The 15434-nt window shown below is 47.3% G+C and overlaps 1 protein-coding gene across 1 annotated transcript; it reads left to right on the forward strand.

Annotated features, from left to right (window-relative positions):
- Positions 1-1670: 1670 nt before the first annotated feature.
- On the forward strand, positions 1671-14785 carry adamts5 (ADAM metallopeptidase with thrombospondin type 1 motif, 5 (aggrecanase-2)). Its single transcript, XM_028572140.1, has 8 exons — positions 1671-3055; positions 9796-9928; positions 10195-10362; positions 10919-11202; positions 12450-12633; positions 12753-12928; positions 13014-13189; positions 13622-14785. The coding sequence occupies exons 1-8, from the start codon at positions 1949-1951 to the stop codon at positions 14319-14321; spliced, it is 2928 nt and encodes a 975-aa protein (XP_028427941.1). The 5' UTR covers positions 1671-1948; the 3' UTR covers positions 14322-14785.
- Positions 14786-15434: the final 649 nt, after the last annotated feature.

Below are 15434 nucleotides of genomic sequence, written 5' to 3' on the forward strand. Positions count from 1 at the left end.
AATACACTTGACAGATCGGTGTAAAGGAGAAGCAGCTGGAGGTGGGGTGATGGGGACAAGACTTGAGGACAGAGAGAAAAAGAGACGGGTAGTGGGGGTGGGGAGGTGCATTGCATAACGGTTGATTTGGACATGAGGTTCAGCTCGATACTGGACGAGGGCACAGTGTCTTTACGTTCAATATTAGGTTGCAGGGCCGTAGCGGAGATTTTGAGCGAGCCCATGGCCCCCCATCGCAACCCTCCTGTTGAGGAGCTGTCAACATTCCTCTGGAGGCTTATTTAAATGCAGAGTGTATCCTTGGTGTGGGATGTTTTGTGTGGATCGTACCACGGTGGGATTTGACAGGGGCGGCGAGGCTTACGATGGCAGCACACCGTGTTCCTCTTTTTGGCTGCGCGTCCGCCCACACGCCCACTCCCTGGCTGCTTTCCTGCAAGCGCCAGGCAATACTACCCACACTGCTCAGTCACGTAGAAGGGGCTTTGGATTAACGCGCCACTTTAGGAGAGCCGACACGGGCTCAAACCGTTTGACGCAGCAGAGTTGAAACGTAATATCTGCTTTCAAGTTCTGCGTGGGGTGTGTGTGCATCCACAAAGAGAGGCCTCCCTCTTGGCATGCAGACACACACTGAAACCCCCTCTGTGGTGTGCGGAGGTAATAGCTGTTAGGTGACTCAGCAAATGAGCAGTGTTTTGGAACTTTTAGGACTTGACAGTGGGTTTGTGTGAGACATAGCTACTTCAGCTCGCAGTGAGGTATGCATGGCTCAATCCCTCTCGGCACACAAGTATGACATCCCATTGGCAACGCAACATACACTTCCCTAAAGGTATAATAAATAATCAAGACAACTCCCAGGGCAGTTTCAGGCCCAGTCACACACCTGCAAACTCACAAACACACACATACACACTTTTTTTCCCTTTACTTTCTCATACCCAAGTGCTCACAGATTCCCTCCACTAGCCATTAAATGTCTAACACGGGAACAGTGAACTCCCAGAACTCTTATTCGGACACACGAACAGCCATAAATTATCTATTCCCCTCTAGTTTCCTGAAACTCTCCAGTCAAGCCATGTTGGACTTTTAGCCTTCAATTATTAAAGGAGTCAAAGTGGTAAAAGTGTAAAAATAACAGGCTGGTGTTTAATGGTTAGGATAAATGGTGTTGGTCCCGGGAGTGGCAACATGTTGCTGTTTGGGAACTTGTTTTGCTGATAGTTTTATGCTGGCTACAAGTAATGTTGATATCCTGAAATTGATGAAAACGAGAAAGACGAAGGGGGTGACTGCCACTGATAAGGTAGATTTTCTAATTTAATCATAACCAGAGGTGATTGTTTGGAGGTTCAGCTTCTTGCTTGCATCTTTTTCTCTGCCTCTCGAGGTGTTTCATGAGGATTTTGATGGACTTGCAGAGTCTAACAGGCTCCTCTTTCTTTGCTGAGGCAATGGGAAATACTCCAGTGACAGCATTGTTCAAGTTTCTCTCCTCTCCTCCAGCACTTGACTTTACTCTGATTTGAGGCAGAGAGGGGGAGAGAGAGAAGAGGGGGGTGGAGGGGTGGTGATTGAGCGCAAAGGGGGCAGGACTTTTTTCTCTCCGGGTCCTATTAAGAGCAAACTTTGTGTTTTTGTTCTCCAAGTTCAGCTCAGTGCTCTCCAGCCTAGACACACTTCCTCTCTGCTGCTCTTTTTCATTTCCATTTTTTCCCCCCCTCTCAATGGTTTTGTTTGCTCGCCTGTTGGTTACTACTGTGTGTGTGTGTGTGTGTGTGTGTGTGTGTGTGTGTGTGTGTGTGTTTGTGTGTGTTTTCATTGGGGATTCGGACACCGAGAGGATGCGCTTTTTGGAGGAACAAATACTCAAAGTTGTCTCTTCGGCCGGTCCGGGGTTGTTTTAGTGGATAAATACATGTTCTTCAGGTTGGAATGAACAATGTTGCGTATCCTTGGTGCTCTGGCCGAGGACATGCTCTGGTTTCGGCTACTGTTGCTGTGCGTCGTGGAGTTGGAGCTGGGAGCTGGGCTTTCTACTTTCCAGGGTTTCTATCTTCCACCTGCGAACGGGTCGCTTCTCGCACCTGCCCGGAGGACAGACGGAGTCGTGCGGACCATTGACCGGATTTACCACGGAGGTGGGAAGGTGGGCTACCTGGTGTACCTGGATGGGAGCCGGTTTCAGCTGGACATGGAGCGGGACGAGTCGGTGCTGTCGCATCACTTCAGCCCCCAGTATGTGCTCGCTATGATGGGGGACAGCCCTGCGCCTTTGCAGCGGGAATGCGTGTACCGTGGGACAGTGGACTCCAACCCGGAGTCCCTGGCCGTCTTCAACCTCTGCGGCGGGGGTCTCGAGGGCTTCTTCGCCGTGGACCACGCGCGCTACTCCATCACGCCTATCGTCAGGGCGAAGGGACACGAGCACGACGTGCGTGCCCTGCACGACAAAGACGCGGAGAGCGCGCTCCACGTGTTCACGCGCGAAGGTTTCAGCTTCGAGGCCATGCGCGAGGGGCGCGAGAGCTGCGGGACGCGCGACGGGCGCAGGGGACGCAGGCATGCGGCGGGGAAACGCCGGCACAGAGGTCGCGGGAAGGGGACACTGGGCAAAGAGAGACTCGCGGAGGAGAGCGCAGATGAGCACGGCGCGCGCGGGCGAACGTGGTGGAGCCGGTTCGCCAAAGCAGCAGCTGCTCCGGAACCTGGCACACGGAGCAAGAGGTCAGTCTCTCGCGCCAGGCACGTGGAGCTGCTCCTGGTGGCCGACGACACCATGACCAAGAAATACGGCAAGGACCTGAATCACTACCTGCTCACACTGGCCTCCATCGCGTCCAAGCTGTACGGGCACGCCAGCATCGAGAACCCCATCCGGCTGTCGGTGGTGAAAGTGACCGTGGTCGCTGAGAAGGAGAAGGGGCTCGATGTGTCTAAGAACGCGGCGGCGACACTGAAAAGCTTCTGCAAGTGGCAGAACCAACAGAACCCGCTGGACGACGACCACCAGCACCACCACGACGCCGCCATCCTCTTCACCAGGCAGGTAAACAAACTTCCCTCTCTCTCTTTGCGCACCTCCACCTGTCCGCTCCTCTCACCTGGCGGGCGCCAGTCTCCCGCCTGCCTCCCTCCCCGTCCCACACTCTGCGGAGAAAGAGGCGGTTAGCGGCCCGGTGTGATGCCAAGGCGGCGGAGTGACGCCACGGTTTGTTTTTATTTTGATGGTGCACGAGGTGGCAGCTGCAGCTAAGCACTTGGCAGATTGAGCCTTGGATGGCTTATTGAAAATAGCTTAGCAAAACACACGCTGTCATGAAAAGGAACTGACACACATCACCCCTTTTTATATTCTATAAACGTAATTGCCTAATTGTACGGCATTTTCCTCTTGTTGGTAAGCGACACTATCTTTTTTTATTTTGGCCGACTGTAAACCATATCCCCATTTGCATCACAGTCAATCAGAAGTGAAGACTGAACAACCTGCTTCCCACATGCCCTTGGTTATTTCCACCCCTTTTGTTTGCGTTTTTCTTTCTCCTTCCGTTTCTTCTTTTTGCCGAATCTCTCGTGCGTAATGCAGCGCAGCGTCTGTAAAAGTCCATTCGCCTGCGCCTGGTGTTTTTCTAGGCAGGCTCTTCTGTCTCTAGCCTCCCCCTCCCAGTCCCCTGACGGTCCCAAAGCCTCGAAGTCTGTGTGATCTGAGGCGCGTGCCCGCGGCCACGCACGCACATTCTTCCCAGGGTGAGAGGGAGGTTTGAAATCAGCTGCTTGATGCATTGCAGAAATATCCCTAAAACTCCCTTGCAACTGCAGTTAACTAGGTAGTCATCCCAGCCTCTCTCTCTCTCTCTCTCTCTCTCTCTCTCTCTCTCTCTCTCTCTCTCTCTCTCTCTCTCTCTCTCTCTCTGTCATCACTCCAGTCTGCACATTTTTCCCCAGTTAGGCTACTTTTCCAGTGCCTGTCAGCTGGTGATGGGAGCTGTAAGAAAAACAAACACATCCACCCTGTGAGAAGCCCTACGTTTACCGAGACCACACTCATTTATCCCTTCTTTCACCGTCCCTTTCTCTCTCCTCCTCTTCCCTCCCTGCCTGGTCGAAAGCCGCAGGGCAGCATCAGATCTACATGCATTTTTCACCTCTCCGGGTGTGGCTTCGTGTGGTGGTTTAGCTCCATTTGACGAGTTGGATAGCTCGCCTTGGGTTGCGGTGTGTTCAGCTCATGCAGGGTCTTGTCGTGGCTTGGGCGGAAAAAAAGCAAGCACCAATGGTATTACCTCGGATCTCCTGGCATCGGCTGCAAGTTGGCAGCGTCATGCATTGGCAAGGCAGCCGGTTGTGCATAGCTGAGGTCAGCAAGCTGGCAAAGTGGCACAGTTCCTGTGAGCCAACCACCTCGTCGTGGCTCCATACTAACATCTGTTGCCACTACACCTGCACGGGCAAGACGGTGCCATCCTCCGGTGGTTGGGTTTGGCAGCCGGGTGGGCAGGGTCACGGCGAACAGCAATCCAGATACCTCTAAAGCATGGGATTTACAACAGAGGGGCCGGGTCCTCAGAGTCAATGCAGGGGGGGCTCCAAATTATTGTTTATTCAACATTTAAAAGTCTTAACATGAATCCAACATATTATTTGCAAATGTAAATCCCCACTGATGATAGGCTTAGTGGCCTATATGTAAGGTAGTCACAGATACAGTTCATCCCAAGTGTGTATGTTTAACATTAAAACATGATTATAAAACAATCCCAACAATTATTAGGCTATTTTAATAGCTTAGTATTCTATGTAAACATGTATAAATGCTTTAGGCCGCCCTACAAGTTATTGTAGGCCCAGTTTAATATGCAACTATATTTTATACAATATATTTAGTAGGGGGGTCCCTGCTCCATCTCTCTTTAAGTTAAGGCGTCCTTGGCTTAAAAAAAAAAAGTGCTCTAAAGGCATCATACTCATGCTCATCCTGAAAAAACCATCCACTCTCTGTATCTTTCCATTGATTTAAAATGTATTTTCATCTCATAGCAGTCAATGTCAAGGCTTTACAGTTATGCACAGTTTCAGACTGTATCTCGTAATATCATTGATATCATTATATTAGACACTTTTCAGAACTTGAAGTCTGCAGTTTGGATGTGATTTTAGTTATTTTTAGAGGAGAAAAGCCTCTAAAACTACGTAGAAACAAAAAGATCCAACTTCCATCGTAACAGAAGCTAATAAAAGGCCAATATTACCAGTATATCAGTCAGAACCTAATTTGTGTCTCACCTGTCGCAGCACTTGCATTATTCACAAACCTGTCTCCTGCCGCACTCACACATCTCAACTTCTCTATTGAAGGTGGAGGGCATACTGTGGATGTTACCTGTCAGCATAAGAAGCAGGTGATCCCACTCTGTCGCACACAGAGCATATAATCATCTACTATGGCCCCTGTAACCCAGTACAGGCCTCCTGAGAAACATTACAAGGCGGGTTTCTGATCCCTATCTATTGCATTTCTTGCAGCTAAATCTGTGTGCAGAATAAGTACACAGCTATTGCATGACTTCACTTTAGGGTCGCAACCTTAATAAATCATAGAAAGCAACCACTGCATTACTTTGACCTTTAAACTCTTTGACTATTAAAGGCCATTTTCAGGCGTCTGTCTTTTTGCTGAGTGCTTTTACTGCTGTTATTTTACCTTGTATATCATTAACGGGTAGATGAGCAGGGCTGAGGATTGTTTACAGTGCAGCTAAACACTGCAGGAAAACAGACTCATTTGTATTCACTCTTATTCCACCCTTAATGTGGAATGGGAAGATGCTGACATCTTGAAAAAAAATGGTCGTTTTGCTATATTCTTTAAGAGAACCACACTTTGTTTTTTGCAAGACTGGCTCCCCCATACAATGTTAAGAGCTGCACAAAATCTGTCACTTTCCAAACAGATTAGAGCCATTAGAGTTTCCATTGACAGAATGCCAATCTGGAAATGATTTGGCTCAGTTACCTCATACCTTTCATGCTGCATTTTAGATTTTAAAAATGGAAAGAAAAAGATGTTTGATATATGAGGCATGGTTACTTTTTTTGTCAGGACTTTCTCAGCAAAAGACAAACCTAGACGTTCTGTAAATTCACTTCAGATGTGTTACAGGAAGTGGTCTGCCTAATATTCCATCATACTGTCGGAGGTGTGAAGTATTAGTTTATGTATGAAAACAAATAACCTTTTTTCATCTGCGTATTTGGAGCAACTGTGGAGCAGAACCTGATAATTGTGGTTCGCTGACCTAGAACTGAAGCTCATTGAAGATTTTGTGACTGTGAAGTCAGACCAGTCCATTGTTCCCAGATGAGAGAGGAGGGAGGGGGCATCAGGAGCGCGCAGGGTTGGAGGGAACTCGTCTCTTTGTGGTCGGGTCCAATTACTCCAACACCCGTACCCGCAGTGAGCTGACCCGTGTGGCGGTGTCACCCTGTTCCACACATACCAGCACCAGAACAAAACAACGGGCACATTGAGGGGACTCGGGACTCGGAGTGTGTATCCATGGAACATTAAATGTTATGCATGGCTGTGTTCACTTGTTGTGAGCTTGGACAGTGGACAAAGCCCTACTGTAAGGTGGCCAGAGAGAGCTGCAGAGATATTGACATATGTGTGTGTATGCTGCCATTTAAGTATTTAGTATTTGTGAAGCCAGTGATAGTGAAGTGCTGACTTTTTTTGACCTGGGTTGAGGTCAGGCCACTGTCAGATTTGTGACAATACATGCCAGATATAAGCACTTTATAAAACGTTATTTTGTTTAGTTTTTTACATTTTGCCGTTACATTTTTCGGCATTGAGCTGACTGCCACGTGGAGACTGTGAAATGCAGATGAAAGCTACTAAGTGGACCTCGAGTTGAGATAGTTCTGTCACATATACTGATCCCAACTTCAACATACAACTCAAATGTCCAGTTTAGGTTGAAATAATCAATATCATGCCATTAATAAGGATATCTTGCATGCCAAAATGTTTACAAAATTGATATCACGAGAAGATAATTCTGTATTAAGACCATATGATTCCATTGATAAACCATAATAGTTTGCAGAAACACTAAGATGGCTCTTATGTAATGATGATTAAAGCTACACACTAATGTGGACACAGCATGTATAGTATAAACAAACCATTTCCTCCACATGTGTGTTAAACACATAGTTATGTCATTTTCCCTCGGACGGTGAATGTGCACAAGTGTATAGTTTGGAATCCTCCCTTTCCTGTGCACTTGTCTTCCTCCTCTTCCACCATGTATTTATATGTGTGTCTGTCTGTACATTAAAGTGTACATTTCCCAGGCCTCGCCCCCGTCACAGCTAGCCCCTCTATTTGTTTTAACTGTTCTTGATATTTCACAAGTGCTAAACCTCGTCTGGTATATGTTGACAACCTGCAGACAGTTCTTGGATCCCAAATCCTCAACCCTAGTGCCGGGTCTGTCGACATACGCGACTGGCCGGAGAGAGAGAGAGAGAGAGAGAGAGAGAGAGAGAAAGAGAGAAAGAGAGAAAGAGAGTTCAGTCTGCCCCGGTAACAACACTCTCTTCACACTGTGATGCATCAGTGACTTTAAACTGCACTTGTGTTTACGATCATGGTCTGAAGTTTCCTTTGAGCACCGAGCTGTCATTCTTGCAAAATCAGCCTTGTGGTTTTTTTTGGGATCTCGCGTACGTCTTGTTGTGAATAGTTCTGCCAGCTTTGAAGGTACTAAACAGAAAGATTTCTGTGGCTAGCGTGGCTTAACAAATACAATATTTATCGAGTTTAAGTATAATCTAGCGTGGAGATGAAAGTATTTGACAATCTGTCAATCACTGGTGACGAATCATTAGTGACCTGTCCAGTCACTGATGGAGAGCGGGTAGCTTTTGATTAGCAGGTCTGTTGGAGTCTGCCTGCAGGGTGTCTTCATCACACAGAGTGAGCTAAACTCACTGGCAAGAGGGATTTTCATGTGTGTGTGTGTCTGGGTCTGGCTGGCTGTTTGTTTAACACAAGCCTTGGCTTAGATTGCAAGTGCTCTTGTTACACACACACACACACACACACACACACACACACACACACACACACACACACACACACACACAGATCGCCTCCTGACCTTAACAACCAGCTTGCCACCTGTTCTCCTGTTATTTCTGCCAATATTTCAGTAACTCCTTGTTCTCTCAGTTCTTCTCTTTAATATCCGGCATCCCTCCATAGTTTCTCCCCTCCCCCCAAGGACTGATTCTTGTATGTATTTCTCTCTCCCCTCCCTCTTTTTGTGCTCGTGTGAGAGGCCTGAGTAAACAATACGCAGATAGGGATGTGAGTTTACGGGATATTATCATTCTTCTACTTTTCATCCACGCGTTCCCTGTTACACTGAAATCCGTGTTGTACAAGAGAGATGGAAACAAAAACAGCTCTCGTAATAGAGCCGGGGAGGGGGTGAATGAATAAATAAATGGAATGGAGGGAGGTGTGAAGAACGTCGGGGTGGGAAAGTGAGTGTGGGAAACAGCGAAAGAGAAAACTATGAAAATCTCTCTCTGAAGCCAGTGTCCTCTGGCTTGTGTGCCCATAGAACAGTCAGGAGAAACTTACATGCATGCAGCAAGCGTGTTTGACTTGCCCTTGGTCTCCAGCAGTCAATGTCTCCAGCAGTCAATGTCTCCAGCAGTCAATGTCTCCAGCAGTCAATGTCTCCAGCAGTCAATGTCTCCAGCAGTCAACTGGCAAAGCAGGAACTCTCTTTCTCTTTTCTGTATGTGAGTGTGAGTGTACCATCATTTATATGTGCTCCATAAGTATCTACCCATGTATTGACATTCACTTCCTATAATTGTGTGTGTGTGTGTGTGTGTGTGTGTGTGTGTGTGTGTGTGTGTGTGTGTGTGTGTGTGTGTGTGTGTGTGCGTGCGTGCGTGCGTGCGTGCGTGCGTGCGTGCGTGTGTGTGTGTGTGCATGACTGTGAGAGGTGGTCCCACCCAGTCAGTCAAGTGTGCGAGTGAAAAACACAAGGCAGTTTGTTCCAAACCCGCCCCTCTGGGAACGGGTAAACACCCTCCCAGACAGCCTCTCACACAGGACCGAGCAGGCCTGTCAGCACCACTTAACATGGCGATTCATCCTCTCCACAGGACGTGTGTGTGTATGTGTGTGTGTGTGTGTGTGTGTGTGTGTGCTTTTTTGTTCTGCACACACACACACACACACACACACACACACACATGGATGTTTGTCTTCATATGTTTATGTGCCCATGTACCCTGGATGAACATGTGCATTCCAAACATGTTCTGCTGCAGTGTGTGTGAGTGTGTATGCACGTGCACACAGGCCCATGTGCAGGCGTGTGAACTCTGATGCAACAATTCGATTAACTGATTGGCAGGACTGAGCAGTGCACCCCGAGGCCTTGTCTGCATGGACGTGTGTGGGAATCAAAACCAAAATCAATACTGTGTGCTCAGCCTGTTCAAAACGACTCAACTGACCTCACTGGAATATCTCAGACTGCCTGCGTTACAAACTGGAGTTGTAGAGTTTGAAAGGCAGGGAGTTTTTAAAAGTTTACATTGAATTTGTAACTGTTTAAAGAGAGGATTTCTGTAAATAAGGCTGTTTATTCCACAAGTATTGGGATGAATTTTTTTTTTTAAACTATTTAAATGAACAGGTTTTCCACAATTTTTTGCAGATTAATGTAAACTTAGAGCATTTCTTCTGTCCAGGACCTCTGTGGCCACCACTCCTGTGACACCCTGGGCATGGCAGACGTCGGCACCATCTGCTCTCCGGAGAGAAGCTGCGCCGTCATCGAGGACGACGGGCTTCACGCTGCGTTTACAGTCGCGCATGAGATAGGTAGGCATGGGATATACACACACACACACACACACACACACACACACACACACACACAAAGCTATGAACAGGCCAGGGCATGCACATCTGTCAGCACATCTCTCTTGCTGATAAATATCACAAAAGTATTGTCTGATGTCATACTCCTGATAACTGAGCTGTTTTCTTTTCTCATTCTTGCTGCATGTGCAAACCCGCGACAAGTCTCATTGTTTCTCTCCCTTCCACCCACTTTGTACATCTTGTCCTTTCTCTCCCCGCCTCAGGCCACCTGCTCGGCTTGTCCCATGACGACTCCAAGTTCTGCGAAGAGCGTTTCGGAGTGAACAGTGACAAGCGGCTAATGTCCTCCATCCTCACCTCCATAGACGCCTCCAAACCCTGGAGCCGCTGCACCTCGGCCACCATCACAGACTTCTTTGACGACGGCAACGGTGGGTGTGGGAGAAAACACAGAACAATAAAGGCACAGGGGGGAAATAAAGCTTCCATGCTCTGTAGTTCTTTTCACCGTGAGAACTTTTCCCAGCCAGTAAAAGTTTTATTTTCTCCATCTACATATTGCATCCATGTGAATTTGACATGTGATGGCTTTTCTCCCACAGTACCTTTTACTGAGGGCTGTTTACTTCCAAACAAAGCTGTAATCTCTAATGGGAAGTTATTTACGATCCTATTACCTTTTTTTTATCTTTATCTTTGGCTGAAAAATCAAGATGAGTCATACTTCAGCAAGTCGTGCCATTCATTATGGCCCTAAAGCATTGTCGGTTGACATCATGTTTGCATAATTCATGTAGCAACAGCATTGTTTCAAGCTTGACAGTACCTGCTGCTCCCGCACTTTAATTAACTGACAACTCATATGGACCTCATTTGTCTAAACCAAAATAGACTTTTATACACCAAGACCTGCCAAGAGTATGCAGGTTGCAGCGCCTTTGTTTTTTAGTTTTTTTGAAATGCCCTACTCCTTCTTTCCTGCCACAGCTGAGTGTCTTCTAGACTCTCCTCGCCAGCCCCTGCTGGGCCCTGAGGAGCTCCCTGGGCAGAGCTACGACGCCGTCCACCAGTGTCGCCTGGCCTTCGGCCCTGAGTACACCGTCTGCCCGGGCATGGACGTATGTTCTCGCCTGTGGTGCGCCGTGATTCGCCAGGGGCAGATGGTGTGTCTGACCAAGAAGCTGCCGGCCGTGGAGGGAACGCCCTGCGGGAAGGGACGCATCTGCCTGCAGGGGAAGTGTGTGGACAAGACCCGCAAGAGACACTACTCGGTAAGTGGTATCATTATATGGAGGACACAGAGGTAGAGGGTGACTAAAAAAGGACTAAAATCTAAAATAGATTCCTTTTTATAGTTCAAAAACTGATATTTTAAGCACTCATTTCCACATTGTACAAACTTGTCTGTGAGAGACAAACATAAAAAGGAATAAAAGTAATATACAGTAGACAGGGCAAAAAGATAGTAGAGAAGAAGAGAAAAACTTGTCACTGGTTCTTCATTGTGTGGTCTGCTTTATTTATTCCACTGCTGATCTGTGCTATTTGTTTTCTTGGCCTTGCTTAAACAGATCTAAATTGAATTTGGCCTTAATGAGTTAAAGGACCGAATCTGTTCTTGGCGGCTGTCGACACTCTGTGTGTGTGTGTGTGTGTGTGTGTGTGTGTGTGTGTGTGTGTGTGTGTGTGGTGGGGGGGAGGAGTCAAAAAGAATGGGAAAGAATATTCTTTGTGTTTATTTGTCACATTTGACAGGTCTGACTCGATCTTTGGCAAAAGACTGCATGTGTGGATCCGGCCCAAGTTCTGACTCGTTTCAGTTTTTCACTGCCTCTTATGACGGCCAGTTTACTGCTCAGAGAAACGCTAAGCCCCTCCATTTTAGACTTCAGAATCTTTTAACCTCTATGTATATTTCTTGTATTATGATTGCAGATTAAGTGGATTTTACTGTGGAAAGAAGTACTTTAGAGACTCGGCAGTGGAACTAAGTGGAAAAGCTTTCCAGAACTTCAGGATTATAAAATCAACTTTGTCTCATAAAATGTTAAATGCTACTTATCCAGTCATATTTTATCACGGGTGACTCATGTAGCGCCGGTTGGAAAAACACAAAAATAAGTACTTTAAGAATTTCATTCAGGCTGTTCCTCAGGGGAAGCATGTGAGCTGTTACACCACAGATCCAGTCATGCTGTCTTAATAAAAGGCTGTATCACATGGGGATAGCTTCCTCTCTTTTTCTGTCTCTTTTCCACACCACAATGCATGCCACATTTTTCTTTATCACAAATCTCTTTCCAAAGGGCTTTCCCTGTGACACGTGGCTCGGCCAGCAACCACTCTGACTTCCAACATGTCTGATAAGCACTAATTGTTCTCTCTCATCTCTTTTTTTGTCTTTCTTTTCCCTTCATCCCTCTCTACTCTCTGATCTCTCCTCTGCTGTCATTTCCCCCAACTCTTATCTCCTCTTTCATCTTCCCTCTCCTCTTCAATCCTCTCGTCTCTCTCCCAGGCGTCTAACCACGGCAGCTGGAGTTCCTGGGGTCCTTGGGGTGGGTGCTCCAGAACTTGCGGAGGCGGGGTGCAGTTCGCCCAACGCCTGTGCAACAACCCGCCACCACGTAACAACGGGCGCTACTGCACGGGGAAGAGAGCCATCTATCGGTCCTGCAACGTCACACCATGTCCAGCATCAAGTGAGTGTTAACAGCCTGAAAATGCATGCATGATTATAATAATACAAGCGAATGTTTATTTATCATGTAAAATACATAGTTTTTCATGTCAAATTTCTTTTAATGGAACTTTTCTTCAGATAAAAGTTTCCGGCAGGAGCAATGTGAAGTGCGCAACGGTCCCCAGACAGATCCTAAAGGGGTGAAGACCTTTGTTGAGTGGGTGCCTAAGTACGCAGGAGTCCTCCCTAAAGATGTGTGCAAGTTGACCTGCAGAGCAAATAGGACAGGATACTATGTGGTGTTCTCTCATAGGGTGAGTTAGTGGAAAAAAAAAGAAGTGTGCACTGTATTTAATGGAAACAAATGTGGGAAATGATTTTGTGACTGTTTTTCTTCAGGTGGTAGACGGGACCGAGTGTCGTCCCTATAGCAGCTCGGTATGCGTGAAAGGGAAGTGTGTACGGACAGGCTGTGACGGCATCATTGGCTCCAAGCTCCAGTTTGATAAGTGTGGTATATGTGGAGGTGACAGCACAGGATGTATACGCGTTGTGGGCAACTTCACCAAGAAGAGGTAAGAAAAACTACTTTTGTGCACATGCATCATAGGGGAGCCTCAGTTTAGTGATAGTAATTTTGCACAAGCAGAATTTAGAGAAATGTTTTTAGTCTTTTTTTCCTGGAGATATCTCAGGACTTTTACAGTATGCTGAAATGATAATGCTACACACGTGATGTCAGCGGAATGGGAAGAACATGAAAATTTCAAACGTTAACACAATATTCCAAGACAGTCACCCCCTTGCATGCTTCTTCACATTATCTCTGACATGTGATGATTGATCTGTTCAACAAGGCTCGCTTATTTCCTCCATTTTGCGTTCGCAAGCGGAGTGTTGCTAACTTGCAAGATTTGTCACAGTTTGCCAACAAGTGAATAGCTTCTATTTTTCCATTCTTGCGTGCTGATCTGACCTCCCTTTTACTTTCTCTCTTGCCAAAAAAGTAAGGGATACACTGACGTGGTGAAGATCCCTGCAGGCTCCACCCACATCAAGGTTCGTCAGCACAAGGCCAAGGACCAGACCCGCTACACCGCCTACCTGGCCCTCCAACGGCCCAACAACGAGTACCTCCTTAACGGCAAGTTCGTCATCTCCACCTCAGAGACAATCATCGTCCTCAACGGTTCTGTGCTTAACTACAGCGGCTGGAGCCAAAGGGACGAGTCGCTCCACAGCATGGGTCCCCGGGCCCTCGAAGAAGCCTTGGTGGTCCAGATTCTAGCAACAGATGCTAAAAAGCCTCTGGATGTTCATTATAGCTTCTTCATGCCGCGCCAAACAGCCCCACAGCAGCCATCAGCTCCGCTTATCCCCAAACCAAAGTTGACCCTTCCACAGAGCACTACAAGGGTGTCAACCACAACGAGAACCACCACCACCACCACCACCAGTAGCACCACTACATCTTTCTCCACTTCCCCTGTCCTGGTCTCAGGTCCACCGACAGCTCCAGGTCCCTCCACCCCCACCCCGGGGCCCCACTGGGTAACGGGATCCTGGATGACCTGCTCCAGGACTTGTGACACTGGCTGGCAGAGCCGGACAGTGCAGTGTAAGGACCAGGATGGAAAACTGTCCAAGGGCTGCATGTTAGGTGCCCGACCCTCCGCCTTCAAACACTGTCTGGTGAAGAAATGTTGAGGCGGCAGGAGAAGAAAAATGATTTGTAAGACAAGAAACGATTGATTGGAAGAAGTTTAATCTGTACATCTGATAAAGGTCTTAAGTGCTGGATGTAGGACTATGGACCAAGGAATTGAAGAACCTTTAACAGGACTGTGAATGTTGGCTAAAGGGCGTGGACCAGATACACAGAGACTCAGAGACAGATTGTCACGACTAAATTGACTAAATGCCAGAGGAATGTCCTGGAATCAGCCTGGTCTCACAGAATTCCGTGAAATGATCACGAACTGTTAACACCGCATTACGTGGTGGTGGCACGGAATGTGTGAAAATTCCGTGTGGCCACCACGAAAAGCCATGGCAATGTAAAGTAATATATACAATACACGTAGCATTAGGAGCAACTACGGTAGTGAGTAATATGAAAGGCCGAAAATCCGCGTAGGGAGATTGGTTGGGGTGGTGGATGGGTCAAACAACACAGGACTTTGACCCAGGAGACCGGGGATCGTGTCCCACGTGTCACGTTTCCCAAACCCAACCGTAACTGTCCTGTTCTTTTCCTAAATCCAACCGTTTATTGTTTTCTTAAACCCAACTGTCACGTTGTTGTCCCGCGTGTCATGGAAACGTAAGCCCACCCACAACCTTTTCCTTAACTTAAGGGGCCGTGTTCATTTCGCGGAATTCTTCCGTGGGCCCATCACGGAATCTTTTGCGATTCCGTGAAACTGCTACCGATTTTGAGTGAAGGGGCCGTGTTCATTTCACGGAATTCTGTGAGATCAGGTTGAATCATAGTAGCTATGCAGAGCACAAGTAGAACGGAGGACAGTGTCCATATGTTAGCGACAAGTATCTCCCTGGCATAGCTAAGGACTTAAATTGCATGTCATTTCCACATGGACAGTAACTGATTGTCTTTACTTCAGTCTCCAAACCCTGGAGGCTTAGTGTGTGTTGCCCTGTAATGGCATGCCTGTTGTCGTGTTTTTTTATGCTATTCCCTGTGTTCTAATCACTGTGGGGATTTAGAAGCCGCACCCCTTTGTCTTTCGTCATGAGTGTGTCCGAGACTAGAGCACCAATGATGGGAAGCACTCGTTATTCACCTTATCGTCATTTTTG

This window comes from Perca flavescens, chromosome 24 (genome assembly GCF_004354835.1).
Source record: "Perca flavescens isolate YP-PL-M2 chromosome 24, PFLA_1.0, whole genome shotgun sequence".
In the NCBI taxonomy this organism is placed as follows: domain Eukaryota; kingdom Metazoa; phylum Chordata; class Actinopteri; order Perciformes; family Percidae; genus Perca; species Perca flavescens.